At 41.4% G+C, this 15933-nt stretch overlaps 1 protein-coding gene across 1 annotated transcript; it reads left to right on the top strand.

The window, feature by feature from the left end:
• Nucleotides 1-12765: 12765 nt before the first annotated feature.
• Nucleotides 12766-14256, top strand: LOC149821309 (fasciclin-like arabinogalactan protein 4). Its single transcript, XM_089983250.1, has one exon. It carries the CDS (start codon nucleotides 12822-12824, stop codon nucleotides 14097-14099), a length of 1278 nt encoding a protein of 425 aa, XP_089839376.1. The 5' UTR covers nucleotides 12766-12821; the 3' UTR covers nucleotides 14100-14256.
• Nucleotides 14257-15933: the final 1677 nt, after the last annotated feature.

Genomic DNA, 15933 nt, shown 5'->3' with positions numbered 1-15933 from the left:
ATATTCTCGAGGAGCTGAGATCAAAGGAGCGGCTAAGTGTCATGGCTATGTGACACTAGCCATTCACATGACGGCATTGTATTGGGCCCCATACAATGCCTTGTCATGTGATTGGCTGTGTCAAATAGCCATGGCACTTAGTGCGGCTTTCGATCTGGATCCCCTCTCTATTCTCTAGAGGTTTCAAGGAAAAATGCAAAATGCAATAAGAGAATGTGTTGAAAGCGCTCGGGAATCGCCAGAGAGCCCGATGGACTGCCCCCCGAAAGAAAGAATGAAGATTAACATCCATGGCCTCTTTTGCTACAAATGGTACATGGAGTGTACACCCTTCAGAATGCTGCGTAAGCCTTTAACGAAGAAGGATATATACTTCAGTTTTGAGGGGGGACATCCAAGAAGGAGAATGGGAGGAATGGTGCCATATTATCGACAAGGTGCATCCAAATGGCAATATTATTTTGGAAAGTTGCTGCCAAGACGTTGTCCTAGCTATATAACTCAGGCTATTGGGGTCGTCAAAATGTATAGAATTCACAAAAACTCTTTTTTTTTTTTGCCAGATACTTGGCAGTTGGCCCAGATGGTATACCTGTCGAGGCTTGGAAATGCTTGAGAGATAAATGTTTAGAATGGTTGATAAATCTTTTTAACAAGATTTGGCGGACAAATAAGATGCCTAATGAGTGGAGAAAAAGTACTTTGGTGCCTCTATATAAGAATAAGGGTGATATACAAGATTGCACAAACTATCGTGGTATAAAACTCATGAGTCATACTATGAAACTTTGGGAGAGGGTGATTGAGTCTAAGTTGAGGAAGGTTGTCATGATATTGGAGAATCAATTTGGTTTTATACCTGGAAGATCAGCTATGAAAGCTATACATCTTCTTAGACAACTTATTGAGAGAAATAGAGAGAGGAATAAAGATTTGCATATGGTTTTTATTGATTTGGAGAAGGCATACGATAGAGTACCTAGAGACGTTCTCTGGTGGACAATGATGAAGAAAGGTGTTTCTCTCAAGTACATTAGTATAATTAAAGATACGTATGAAGGAGTAATAACCAATGTTCGCACTTATGGAGGGGTGACAACCAATTTTCCTATAACGGTTGGGTTACATCAAGGATCTGCTTTAAGCCATTTCCTATTTGCTATAGTGATTGATGAGCTTACGAGGTCAATTCAAGAAAATGTGTCGTGGTGTATGTTGTTTGCTGATGATATTGTTTTGATTGATGAGTCTAGAGCTGGGGTTAATGCTAAGTTAGAATTATGGAGAGAGACCTTGGAAGCAAGAGGTTTTAAGTTGAGTAAGAGTAAGACAAAATATATGGAATGTCAGTTTAGTAAGCAACGAAGTAGTGAAACTTGGTGAGCAAGAAATACTGGTGGATGATTGTTTCAAATATTTGGAATCTATCATTCAAAAGTATGGAGAAATTGATGGGGATGTAAATCATAGGATAAAGGTTGGGTGGATGAAATGGAAAAGTGCAACTGGAGTGTTGTGTGATAGTAGAATGCCATTGCGGTTGAAGGGAAAGTTTTATAGGGCAAATATTGGGCCTGCTTTACTATATGGTACGGAATGTTGGGCTGCCAAGAGACATCATATTCAAAAAATGAGAGATGCGTATGCTTAGATGGATGTGTGAAAATACAATAAAAGATAAGATTCAGAATGAGGAGATACGTAAGAAGGTAGGCGTTGCACCCATTGAAAATAAGATGTGAGAAAATCGTTTACGGTGGTTTGGGCATATTCGGCGAAGGCCTAATGATGCTCCAGTTAGAAGGATGGAGAAATGGGAAAATATATTAGTTGAAAGGAGTCAGGGTAGGCCTAGGAAGACATGGATGGAGATTATACGAAAGGATATGGATGCTTTGAACCTCACCGAGGACATGGCATTGGATAGAAATGATTGGAAGAGAAGGATTCCTGTAGAAGACCGAGAATGATTTTCTTTTTTGGTTCATATCGCCGACCCCAATTGTTTTGGGATGAAGGCGTAGTTGTTGTTGTTATACTTGACGATGTTTTCTAAAGCACAGGGAAACAAATGTTGGAAGGATTGTCCCCAAGACTGGCAATCTCTGATTTTGTCTAGCCTTACTTTTATTTTTAATAAATGGGTAGGGATCGGCCAAACCCTAGCTGGACTACCAAAAAAATGTTTGGGTTAAGGATATGCCACAACATGTTAGAGAGAGAGAGAGCTGAACACATCCATGAAATCAGATTTGAACAAAATAGCTTTCCCTATGAATTTCAACTAAGGTGTTTCTTGCCCACCAGTGTATATATATATATATATATATATATATATATATATATATATTGCTACAGTCATTTGTTTGTGCAAATGGCCTAGCAAATTGGGGCAGATCCCCCTTGTTTGTTTGTTTGTTTTTTCTCAAATCTAACATTGGATGGGAATCGGCTTTTGGATGGCCAGAATCTGACCTGTATGCAGTTTTTTCTGGCAATCCAAAAATCAACCGATACAAAGGCATCGGTTTTTTCCGGCTCATAAGAACATATTTTGTTATCGAAAAAACATGATCAAGAGTCGATTCCTACCAAATCGAGCATGTTGAACACATCTATGAGGTTAAATTGTGTCAAAACAACTTGTGAGATTCAAACTAGATTTTTGTACAACCTTTTGTACCAAACATGTATATATATATTACCAAGCTTTAAAATAATTAAAAGATAAATTCCTTTTATAAAAACGAGCCAGCTTGTGATAGGCTCATAAAGAGCTCAATGAGAAGAGCCTAAGCAAGGGTGTACCCTTACCGATCTGAGCTTGAACAACCTTGGTTGGCTAGTTCAACCTCGTTTACCAGCACTACTATATCACAAGGGCTCCAAACCTTGCTTACCCAAAAATAAGTTTGTTTTTCCTTTGGAATAATGATGAATTACATAATGAGCCTTGAGTTCCTATAGCATTTGAACTTCGATGAAACTTTAAAAATCTGTCACATGGAAATTGCTCAAAAAATATAAGACACCTTTTATTTTGCAATTTTCCATTAGGAACACTGTGTAAGGAAGGGGGTGTTTGTAACACTCATTCAAGAAAAGCCTCGTTCCTTTGAAAGGGCCACTTCTGAGGGCAAGTGCTTCCCCAAGGGAATGGTATGAACTTATTTTGGTAGGAAAGTTGCTTTTTTTCCTTTTATTATGAAGGCCCCACCATATATTTATTTCTCATAGACATATATTGCTGCACCCTTTGTAGAAAAGAGACCCCAATCCTATGAAAGAGAGCATCTTTCATAGGAAAAAGTATGAAGCCTCTTTCATAGGAAAGGGTATGAAACAAACACCCAGGAATAGGACACGACCTAAGTTGAAGTATCTCTGTGACATAAATAACAACATATTTGTGGGATACATAATCGATGTAGCAAAATACACAAAGGCCATCAAACTTAGGTCTATCAGAAACTATACAAACAACAACAACAACAACTACGCCTTCATCCCAAAACAATTGGGGTCAGCGATATGAACCAAAAAAGAAATTCATTTTGGGTCTTCCACATGAATCCTTTTCCTCCAATCATTTCTATCCAACGCCATGTCCTCGGTGAGGTTCAAAGCATTCATATCCTTTCCTATCATCTCCATCCAAGTCTTCCTAGGCCTACCCCGACCTCTTTTAACTAATATATTTTCCCATTTCTCCAACCTTCTAACTGGAGCATCATTAGGCCTTCGCCGAATATGTCCAAACCACCGTAAACGATTCTCTCGCATCTTATTTTCAATCGGTGCAACACCTACCTTCTTACGTATCTCTTCGTTCCGAATCTTATCTTTTATTGTATTTCCACACATCCATCTAAGCATCCGCATCTCAGCTACACTCATTTTTTGAATATGATGTCTCTTGGCAGCCCAACATTCCGTACCATATAGTAAAGCGGGTCTAATAGTCGTCCTATAAAACTTTCCCTTCAACCGCAATGGCATTCTACGATCGCACAGCACTCCAGTAGCACTTTTCCATTTCATCCACCCAACCTTTATCCTATGATTTACATCTCCATCAATTTCTCCATACTTTTGAATGATGGATCCCAAATATTTGAAATAATCATTCACCGGTATATCTTGCTCACCAAGCTTCACTACACTCCCATCACTACTTCGTTGCTTACTAAACCGACATTCCATATATTCAGTCTTACTCTTACTCAACTTAAAACCTCTAGCTTCCAATGTCTGTCTCCATAATTCTAACTTAGCATTAACCCCAGCTCTAGACTCATCAATCAAAACAATATCATCAGCAAACAACATACACCACGGTACATTTTCTTGAATTGATCTCGTAAGCTCATCCATCACTATCGCAAATAGGAAAGGGCTTAAAGCAGATCCTTGATGTAACCCAACCGTTATCGGAAAATTGGTTGTCACCCCTCCACAAGTGCGGACATTGGTTACTACTCCTTCATACATATCTTTAATTATACTAATGTACTTGAGAGAAACACCTTTCTTCATCATTGTCCACCAGAGAACGTCCCTAGGTACTCTATCGTATGCCTTCTCTAAATCAATAAAAACCATATGCAAATCTTTGTTCCTCTCTCTATATCTTTCAATAAGTTGTCTAAGAAGATGTATAGCTTCCATAGTTGATCTTCCAGGCATAAAACCAAATTGATTCTTCGATATCATGACAACCTTCCTCAACCTAGACTCAATCACCCTCTCCCAAAGTTTCATAGTATGACTCATGAGTTTTATACCACGATAGTTTGTGCAATCTTGTATATCACCCTTATTCTTATATAAAGGCACCAAAGTACTCTTCCTCCACTCATTAGGCATCTTATTTGTTCGCCAAATCAAGTTAAAAAGATTTGTCAACCATTCTAAACCTTTCTCTCCCAAGCATTTCCAAGCCTCGATAGGTATACCATCTGGGCCAACTGCCCTTCTTGATTTCATTTTCTTCAAAGCCTCTGCAATTTCTTTCTTTTGAATCTTGCGCATGAAGTCACGATTTATCTCATGAAAAGGAATGGAGAAGTCTCCAAGATCTTGAGCATGACTATCATTAAATAGCTTATCAAAATAATCTTTCCATCTCTCCTTAATCTCCTCATCTTTGACTAAAACCCTTTGCGTTTCATCTTTGATACATCTAACCATACCCAAATCCTTCGATTTCCTATCTCTCATCTTTGCAAGCCTATAAATATCCTTCTCGCCTTCTTTGGTATCTAACTTGTCATAAACCTCCTTATATACCTTAGCCCTCGCATTTCGAACAACTTTTTTAGCTTCCTTCTTTGCTATCATATACTTCTCCAAATTCTCATTATCACGACTCTTACTTAGATTTCTATAACACTCTCTTTTAACCTTAATAGCTAATTTGACATCCTCGTTCCACCATGATGTATCCTTACCTAGTGGTGCACCGCCTTTAGACTCACCCAATACCTCCTTAGCTACTTTTCTCATACCACCCGCTATCTTATTCCACATTGATTCTGAATCCTCCTCGAGACACCAATCAACTTCCTTAACTACCTGCTCTACAAACATTCCTTGTTTAGCTCCTTTCAGTGCCCACCACTTAATTCTAGGATCTATCCTATGTCTATCCCTTTTGTGGCATTGTCTAATTCTAAGATCTAAAATTAAGACTCTATGTTGTGTAGCTACACTTTCTCCTGGTATAACCTTACAATCGATGCAACAACCCCTATCTCTCTTTCTAAGTAGGAAAAAATCTATCTGACTCGTATTAACCCCACTTTTAAATGTTACTAGGTGAGACTCCCTCTTCCTAAACCAAGTGTTTGCTAAGATCATATCATAGGACAAACAAAAATCTAAAATCCTTTCTCCACTTTCATTTCTTTCTCCTATACCATAGCCTCCATGGATATTCTCAAATCCATCCCTACTAATGCCTACATGTCCATTAAGGTCACCGCCGATGAAAAGCTTTTCTCCATAAGATGTCTCTTGTACTACTCCATCTAAATCTTCCCAAAATTGATGCTTAATGGAATCATCTAAACCTACTTGAGGTGCATAAACACTAATAATATTAATAATATCCGTACCTAATACTAATTTAATAAGTAAAATTCTATCACCCTTCCTACGGACCTCAACTACATTATCTATAAACTGACGACTCATAACAATCCCTACTCCATTCCTATTCCTATTTATTCCTGTATACCAAATCTTATATCCCCAAGGTTCTATCACTTTAGCTTTCTCACCTACCCATTTGGTCTCTTGAAGACATAAAATATCAATCATTCTCCTACACATAACATCTACTAACTCTACCAACTTACCAGTTAAAGACCCTATGTTCCAAGTGGCTAACCTAATTTTATGGTCTTGGACTAACTTCTTTACCCCCACCCGTCCAACAAAGTGAGGGAACCCTTGCCTATTTGACACCACACCCGGGCGCCGGTGTGACGCGTCGCTTCTGGGCGACGACCTAGCAACCCTTGCACATTTATCACTGCCTCTGGGCCTAGAGAGTACAGCGCGTCGCTCAGTAGGGAACGCCCCAACGAAATTCTCATATTGGTTCATTTTCATAGGATATGACAAAGTTTTTATGCTGGCTGTCACAGGCCTACCGCAACCCTCCTCCTTTATCCGGGCTTGGGACCGGCAGTGTATAACTACACAGGTCTATCAGAAACTATGATTTAGCAAAATCCTAATTGGTAGGAAGTGGAACCATTGTGCGGGAGCTACATTCTCTTGAGAGTTGAAAAAATAGGAGACATATAGGACCCACACTTCACACTCTCCATTTAGCTTTGTGATGTTCTAAAAACAAAAATTGTCCTATTCCTTCCTAATTTCATTATTCAATTCATCAAAATCTAATCCAACCAAGAAAACTAATAATGGATCACATAATTTATTATAATTATGATATTTCACATGTACAAAAATTGAATCTTTTTTTTTAAGGGTTAGCTGGATGAACACCCACTTATCCTGAAAAAAAAGTGGGGATAAGCTAGATAATTGCACTTTGGAGCAGAGCAAAATTTCCCAGCTTATACCAATTTTCTGGATTAGTGGCTGCAAGATTGTTCTTATGCAGCCTGCCTCTTTGTGAAAGTGGGATAAGGGAGAAATTTGCATTATGTATCACAATTCAGGTTCTCTGCTTATTCTCTGTTTTTCTGGATAAGCGGGTGTGAATCCAAACATGCAATTTTATGCTACTTTAGTTGGATAGGTGACCCTTCAAGTCTTCTGTATCATCATTAGTTTGTGGTTTTGATCCAGGTAGATCCAGATCAGTAACCTGGACCAACTGGGTTGACATTCGGAACCAAAATAATAGGCTCGATCCGGCGTGGTTGGTAGGAGCTGTCAGTGCATGTCTCCTTGTGGTGGGACGTTGCAAGTTCAAAACCCAGTGGTACCTTGAATAATAACTGGTGGGGTCTGCCTAACCCCAGCTTGCCTTTCAAAAAAAAAATGGATAGAAAACCTGCAGACATAACTTTGAGATGCTATAACTTTGTAGTTCGATGCCAGGATGTCAATATCTTTTATGACATTAGAGAGCTTATTTCAAGGGCTACAGGCCACCATGTAAGGAACAGGCGAAGTCGCGAATCAAATGTCCCGGCAAAGTTTTACATATTATAAAGTAAAGTTTAGCTGGAACTTTTCTCCTTATTTTTTTTATGACGAGGAACCCTCACAGAACCAGGTCTCTTAATGGGCTCGCACACCCAAACCTTTATAGCGCCCACCAGTTAAAGGCACCCGCACATCCAGTAGAAGTCGAACGCAAGACCAAGGGGTCAGCACCTTCCCCTGAAGAAGCTTCAAAAACCAAAATTGATGTAGTCAATTAGCTCAACACAACTATGGATTCTTGTAATCGATTTATACAACAACAACAACTACGCCTTCATCCCAAAATAATTGGGGTCGGCGATATGAACCAAAAAAGAAAATCATTATGGGTCTTCCACATGAATCCTTCTCCTCCAATCATTTCTATCCAATGCCATGTCCTTGGTGAGGTTCAAAGCATTCATATCCTTTCCTATCACCTCCATCCATGTCTTCCTAGGCCTACCCCGACCTCTTGTAATCGATTTATATAATATATAATTTACCTAATTAGGTATCTGTTCCCCCTTTTCAATTAGTATGAGGATCCCATCCTAATTAGGAAAGGAAAATATAACATAATCAAGAGATGGGGTATCCATTAGCATGAAATAGGGTTCTTTTGTAAGTTTTATGGAGGTTAATGAAAGCAAAGGTAATACTAAAACCCTACCATATATTTTTCCCATATTCCTTTTATAAATTTCTCTTTCTCAGATTTTAAAATGTTTGAGCAGATTAGAGGACGAGATTTATCCTCTCCTAGTTATGGATCAAGTTTTGATGCCCATTTTTTATGGCTTGAACAACTAGAGCATCATAGCGTGGGCATATGGATATGCAAATTTTCTCCATAGAGGTTTGTGGCATGAGTATAGGGCTGGTAAATGAGTCTAACAGGGCATGTTCGGGCTTGGCTTGTTTATCAGTGAACAAGATTTGGCTTGTACTCGTCTTTATCCAATATGTTCATCCCTAAACAAGGGAATTCGAACACAAGCTGACTCATGTAAAAATTTACATGTAATACATGAAATATATATTTTTCATATATATAGGGTTAATATTTAGTGCCTTTGAAGACACCAAATTATATGAAACTATTGAGTTAAAAATCATAAGTTCAAGCTGGATGTGTTGAGGAAGGTTTGTTTGTTAAGGATCAAACTTTGAATCATGTTATTTGGATACAAAAATATGATTTTTTAAGTCATAAAATTTTAGTGCATTATAGACCATTCATTTTTTAAGCCATTGAAAAACTTGCTTGTGTTACAATCATATGATTCAAAACTTATTTTCCACTAAATAAATATTGTAGATCACATCCAAAAGATTTAATTTACAAAAAAAATTAAAGTGTATGATTTTTAGCTCAATAGTTCCATATAATTTGGTGCCTTCAAAGACACCAAATATTAACCTATATATATATATATATATATATATATATATATATATAGAGAGAGAGAGAGAGAGAGAGAGAGAGAGAGAGAGAGAGAGTAATGAGTAGGTGCTGGATGAAATATGCTAAATGAGTGTTTTAGGGTTTTCATTTTATTTTTAAATTCTGATCGTATATAGGGATCAGCTCTTGAAGTGACACATGGGTGAGTTTTTATAAGGTTAAAAATCAACCGTTCAAAAATCTTGTAAATTTTCAAGGCTCCAAATATCATTTTTTTCATAAAAAACACATGATCCAGATATGGATTCCTCGTAAAACGACCATGCCCAACACATTTATGAGGTCGAAACTGAAAAAAAAATACCGAAAGAGTAAAAAAACCCATTTAGCACTTATCATTTAGCATATTTCATTTCGCACCTACTCTCTCTCTCTCTCTCTCTATATATATATATATATATATATATATATTAAAAGAGAATGGTGTGAAGATTATACAAGTCAAGGATGCATGAACTATTAACTTTAACACACACACAAGCTCAAGAGCCAATCGCTATTGAGTTCATGATAAATCAAATTGGGCTGAGCTACGAGCAATTTGGTTCATTTACCATATCAAAAATTTGGTTCATTTATCATATCAAAATTTTCTCAACTATTTATTCAACTCCTTGGATGGACAAATTGTCAACATCTACGCTAAGAATATAATACGAAACTATGGATTTCTTTTTATATAAAAATTTTCTCTCGTTTAAAAGGGCAGGGGAAGATCCAATTTTTCCCACTTCCTACAGAGTTTTCACAAATTTTTCTCACTTCACCACATGGCCTTAGTGATCTCAAAGCCACCACTGCAAAAACCATACGCTTTTTCGTGCCAATATGTTCCTTAAAAAAAATTTAAGATTTCATGTTTTCAACTGTATATAAACACGATGTAAATACTTCAATAATTTCACATTTTTCGTGTTTCTGCAATTGTTTAATACATTTTTATGTATTTTATATGTTTTATATTGATATTCTCCCGTGATTTTTGCAAGAAATACAAAGAATTTAAATTTATTGCAAAATTTTCCTCGCTAATATAATCAGGCATAAACCAATTACATCATTATAACCACTTCTTTTGGAGAATGGGGATTGTGCTGCCCTCTTTTCGTTAGGTCACCGTTAAGACCCATCAAAAATCATAGTTTTAGGTATTTTAGGCATAAATGTGTTTGTCATTGCATATTTATTAAGAAGCAAATTTTGTTTCAAATTGATTTGATGTATAAATATGGATATTTTATCATTAAATTTTAGTACAATCTCAACAATTGATTTTTTTGCCTCACTTGAGCCTAAAAATACTTAATCAAAAACATGTTTTCTATTGAATAAACAATGATAAACCTATTTAAATTAAAGCACCTAAAACTAGGGGTGGCAATCGGGTCGGCCGGTCGGGTTGGTGGGTCAGCATACCTCAACCCGAACCCGACCCATTTATTAAACGGGTAACCCGACACGACCTGCCAACCCACTTAATAAACTGGTTGGTTCGGGTTGGCGGGTTGACCCGCCCGCCTAACCCGTTTATTAAACGGGTCAACCGGGTTGGCAGGTTGGCATACCCCTAACACGAACCCGACCCGTTTAATAAACGGGTTAGGCGGGTCGACCCGTTTATTAAATGGGTTCGTTTTTGCCCAACCCGAACCCGCCTAAGAGGCGGGTTGGCGGGTCGTGTCAGGTTTTGCCACCCCTACCTAAAACTATTATGTTTGGAAGGTCCTAACCATCACCTAACAAAAAAAGTGACAGTACAATCCCCATACTCCGTTTTTTCAGTTTAAAATTTACATGAATTATTTGTAAGAAAATCCAACAGTAAAGTCATTCATGTACTGTTTATTGTAAGTAGGGGTGTCATGGGGTCCGGTTTGGTTCGGAACCAGGTGAAACCTGGCTTTGATTTTTGGGTATAGTATCGTGTTCGGACCTGTCTAATTGTGCCCACCATAAGATAAACCATACCCAGACCGGATAAGAACTACATGAACCAGACTCGGGTCATACCCGGTAAAAGCATATTTTTTATGATTTTTACATTGAAAATTTGTGGGTCTTAATTGGATCTTCGGTCGGGCCAGGGTCTGGTATAAAATTTCACAAACCATACCCGTGACCATGTATTAATCGGACCTTTAGGTCCGAACCCGGGTCTTAATCGGGTCTTCTAATTTATCACCATACCCGGACCCTATAGGGTTTGGTTCGGGTCGGGTAAACCCGACCGTTGACACTCCTCATTCTAAGCACAAGATCAGGTATAACCAGGACTCCATTGGGTCGTTCATCTTTGCAAACCTGGAGGGTCCGAAAGATAGTGTTAAAACTTCTGTGGGTCCCATGTAAATCACGGGACGCTGTGCCCTCAAACCACCGAGAACGGTAGATTCAATGGGCCTCATCCAAATTTACATGGGTGTCGTGCTCACCTCACCATTACTCGTCAACTACCACCATCACCAAGAGGATGACAGAGAGACGGACGGGAAACGACAGAGCAAAACGATAGGATACGTCCAAGCCACACATCGGAGCCATGTGGATCGCAGCTGTAACGCATTGATGACATGGCATCCGACGTGGAAGCCCCCTCTCTACCCAAAAACCGAAAGGACGGAGGCCGTACCCTTCCTCCTCAACCGAGGTCAAACCCTTGAATTGTCAATCTCCAAGCAGTCAACCCCGTGAAAGGCGGTATCCAGGTCAAAAGGGAGGACGGACAAGGACCTAAGCTTCCGTAAATGACGACGTCTGCCCCTAGAGCTTACAACAAATTCCGAATATGCCCCAACCAGTCCATGGGCATCTATTTCAAAAGTGCAGTCCGGCCTTAAGGGGTAGATCAGTAATCAACTTGATTAATGACAAAACTACCCTCACAAGTAAAACGGATTCACTTAATACATACATTGATCAGGTCTTAGTGCCCGGTTCGAAGTTCTTCAGGTTACAAATAGAAAAAAAAAGAGTGTTAAAACACTCGGCTTCGGCTTCGGCGTGGCTTCGGCTTCGGCGTGGCTTCGGCTTCGGCGTGGCTTTGTGTCCGAAAAATTATTATAAAAGGTCTAAATTTCCCTTAAACTTAAACAAAATGACCGAATAATCCCAAACATTCCACCATTTGTTTCCCCCTTAAGAAGAATTACCGCACGATTTTACCATTGTACCCCTCATTCTCCACCCGAAACCTCAGTTAATAGAGAAGCGGGCTTGGTGTATCCGTACAGCTTTACTGACCTGCGTACACATAGAACCCCCTGTATTCTATCTAGGAAAATTACGAAAATAGCCTAGAAAATGTGCCTCGTCAGAACTCACGAATATGTACATGGGAACAATTCTTAGGGGTAAAATTGTCATATAGAAAGAGAAAGTAACTGATGATACTAGATTAACCATCTGACGTATTGAAAGATCACGAGTACGAACTCACTCACCCTCAGCCACCAAGAGCCTTGTCCAAAATGACTAAAATATCCCTCAGCCAATCCCGTGCAAATGTCCCTACATAAGGACAATTTCGTCATTGAACAGAACTCAAAGGGTTTTTCGTAATCCAATCAGAAAATGATCGAATATAAAGGCATGAATAAATAAATAAATCCTCCTCCTTTCTTCACTGTGTTCCCTCACTCACACCCACACGCGCTCTGAAGCCACTTTTCGCGAGATAGCTCGCCGGAAAATGCCACCGCCGCCGGGATCCGGCTTCCGACGCCGCTGCTCCGCTACTCTCCTCCTCGTCCTCCTCACGTTCTGCCGCGCCCTCGGCTTCAACGTAACGACATTCCTCTCGAACTTCCCGGACCTCACCTCCTTCAACCACCTTCTCTCGGCCACGGGAGTTGCCGAAGATCTGAACCACCGGTCGTCGCTCACAATCCTGGCGGTGCCCAACCGCCTCCTCGACCCCTCCCTCGCCGCCTCCCGTCTTGGGAACCTCCCCTCCTCCCAGATCTCCGACGTCCTCCGCTACCACGTCCTCCTCCAGTACCTCGACTGGCCGGCGCTCCGCCAGATTCCGGCGAACGGCAAGCTCGTCACCACGCTCTTCCAGACGACCGGCAGGGCGGAGGCGAACCTCGGCGCGGTGAACCTCACCCGCGACCCCCTCACTGGAAACGTCACCATCCGGTCGCCGGGCCCCTCGAACGCCACCGTCGTCTCTCTCGTCCGCACCGTCCCTTACTCCGTCGCCGTCTTCACCGTCGACGGCCTCCTTCTCCCGTCGGGGTTCGACCTCTCGGCGTCGGAGACCCGCCCGCAGGTGCCGATCAACATCACCAGGGTACTGATCGACGCCAAGGACTTCAACGTCGTCGGGTCGATGCTGGCGGCTTCCGGCGTCACGGCGGAGTTCGAGGCCGACGAGCAGGGCGCCGGGATCACCGCCTTCCTCCCGACGGACGACGCCTTCACCTCGCTCTCGGCGCAGCGCCTCCAAAGCCTCGCCGCCGATACGAAGGCAGTGGTGCTCAAGTACCACGTCCTCCACTCCTACTATCCGCTCGGCTCACTGCAGTCGATCGTCAACCCCGTCCAGCCGACCCTCGCGACGGAGGAGCGCGGTGCCGGGAGCTTCACCCTCAACATCACCAGCGCCAACGGATCCGTCGCCATCGACACCGGAATCGTCCTCGCAGCAATCACGCAGACGGTCTTCGACCAGAATCCGGTGGCGATCTTCGGCATCTCGAAGGTACTCCTCCCCCGGGAGGTCTTCGGCCCCGAGAGGATCTACCAGAGCACGCCGGAGATCGGCCCCCCCGATTACTCGCCGCCGCCGGAGATCCCCGCCGTATCGCCGGTTTCCGCCATTTCTCCGCTGAGCGTCGCGCCTCCGCCCGGGATCGACGGCGGTGGATCGAGTACCGGCGGCGGCGGTGGTGGTGGCGGAGGACGGCGGGGTCATGTTCTCGCCGGGATTTTGGGGGTTTTAGGGTTGTGGTGGACCGCATTGTGAAAAGGGATTTTTCTGTTTTTTTTCTTATTTTTGCGTTTTTTTTTCTCTTTTGTTTTTCATTAAAAATTTATTATATATGCTGCGAAAAAGCAGTGATTTTTATGTGATTCGATTTTTTTTTGTACTCCAAATAACGTCGAGAAAAAAAATTTCTTTTTTTTTCCTTCTTTTCTTGGAAGTTCATGATTTTGTGGATTCTTGTTTGGATCTTCTGAAGTCTCGATTCTTTTCCCTTCACAAACTCAAAGTTCTCGGAATTTTATGGACATTGGGACACGCCGGTTTGGCCTGAATCAAATCCAGACCGAGTTTACGAACCCCAAAGTTTTTGGGGACACGGCAGCGACTGCTAGACGCGAGATCCGGCTGAGTTCACAATCTTCCATGCAATTTTGCAAAGCTAAACAAACTTACCTCTCTTACCTCGGCAAGAGTGTGTAAGCGTGACCAGGTTAATGAACTTCAATGTTTCTGACTCTTGTTATCCACAATGGTGTTCAAGAACTTGGTTGCTTTTTCATGTCTTGCCAAACGTGCCTCAACGTTAATTTATACGAGTTAACTGTAAATGATGTAAGAAAGAAGAGATGCTCTGTCAGCCGAGCAAATGGGCCAAACGAGATTCCCTTTTAGGGGAATGGTCCCTAGGATGTGGACCCGGACCCAACTGGCAAATGCCTTTTAACTTTCTCTCTCATCAATGCAGGCCTCATTCTAAATCATAAAACACTTCAAGTGCTCTTTGACCTATGCGCCTGAGGGTTGCTGATTGATACAACTAGGGATGGCAGTGGGGCGGGGCGGGGGACAAGGTCTCCACCCCCGCCCCCACCTCAAGATTTTATCCTCCACCCCCGCCTCCATCCCCGGTTCAAACGGGGATGAGGCGGGGAGGGGATATTGCGGGAAAAAGTGGTTGGGGCGGGGAAAAGTGCACGTCAATCCCCGCCTCCACCCCAGACGGGGATGGATTTTAACCTTCGTCCCCGCCTCCATCCCCGTTTTATACCCTTCATCCCTGGTCCACTGCCATCCCTAGATACAACCCCCCATTGAAGTAGCAGCAGTTCTCAATTATAGGGATCTAAATGGTTCGGGTTTGGGTCGGATATTCTTGATAAAATTTAAGCAGATTCGCTTCTGAATATGTGAATTGGGTTCTAGATTTCTCACATCTTGGGTCCATCATAAAGCCCTACAAAATTCGATGCGGTTGTACCTATATTTGCATCTGATTGGGATCTACTCGGATTTGGGTTTGGTATGCATTTGAGTGCAGATCTTATTCCCCAATGCAATTTTATCTGACCCGAGTTGGTTTGAAGTCCGACCCATTTGCATCCCCATCTTTCATTGGAGCTCCCAAGAAGATATGAATCATATGGTCCCATGCTATGTCACTTGGATGCGTGACTCGGGTTCAACTCGCGAGTTCGAATTTGGTTTTTGGAAAAATAGGACTTGAGAACATGATTTTTTTTTTTTTAATTCTTAATCTATAGAAACTAATTTTTGATATTTTAATGTTAAAATATATTTTTATTAAAGATAAAACTTTTAAAAATATAAAAATATTATCCGTATGTCAGTGTTTATGTCCACGTGTCCACTTGTGTCACCTAGGACACACCATGTGACCTAGGTCTCTTGAGATCAGGTTGGATCTGAACCACACCAAAGACTTTAGGTCCTGCTCTCATCATGTATCATTGTATCACTCCTACCAAAAGGTTGACCTCTCCACAATGCTGTCACTAAGGGTGTCAACGGGTTGGGTTTGGTTCGGACCCAGGTAAAACCAGAGACTTGGATCAATTTTTTGTGTATGGTATCG

The sequence above is a fragment of the Nuphar pumila genome, chromosome 12, assembly GCF_984573655.1.
Source record: "Nuphar pumila chromosome 12, dmNupPumi1.hap1.1, whole genome shotgun sequence".
Taxonomy (NCBI): Eukaryota; Viridiplantae; Streptophyta; class Magnoliopsida; order Nymphaeales; family Nymphaeaceae; genus Nuphar; species Nuphar pumila.
This window is presented reverse-complemented; position numbering and strand designations above follow the sequence as displayed.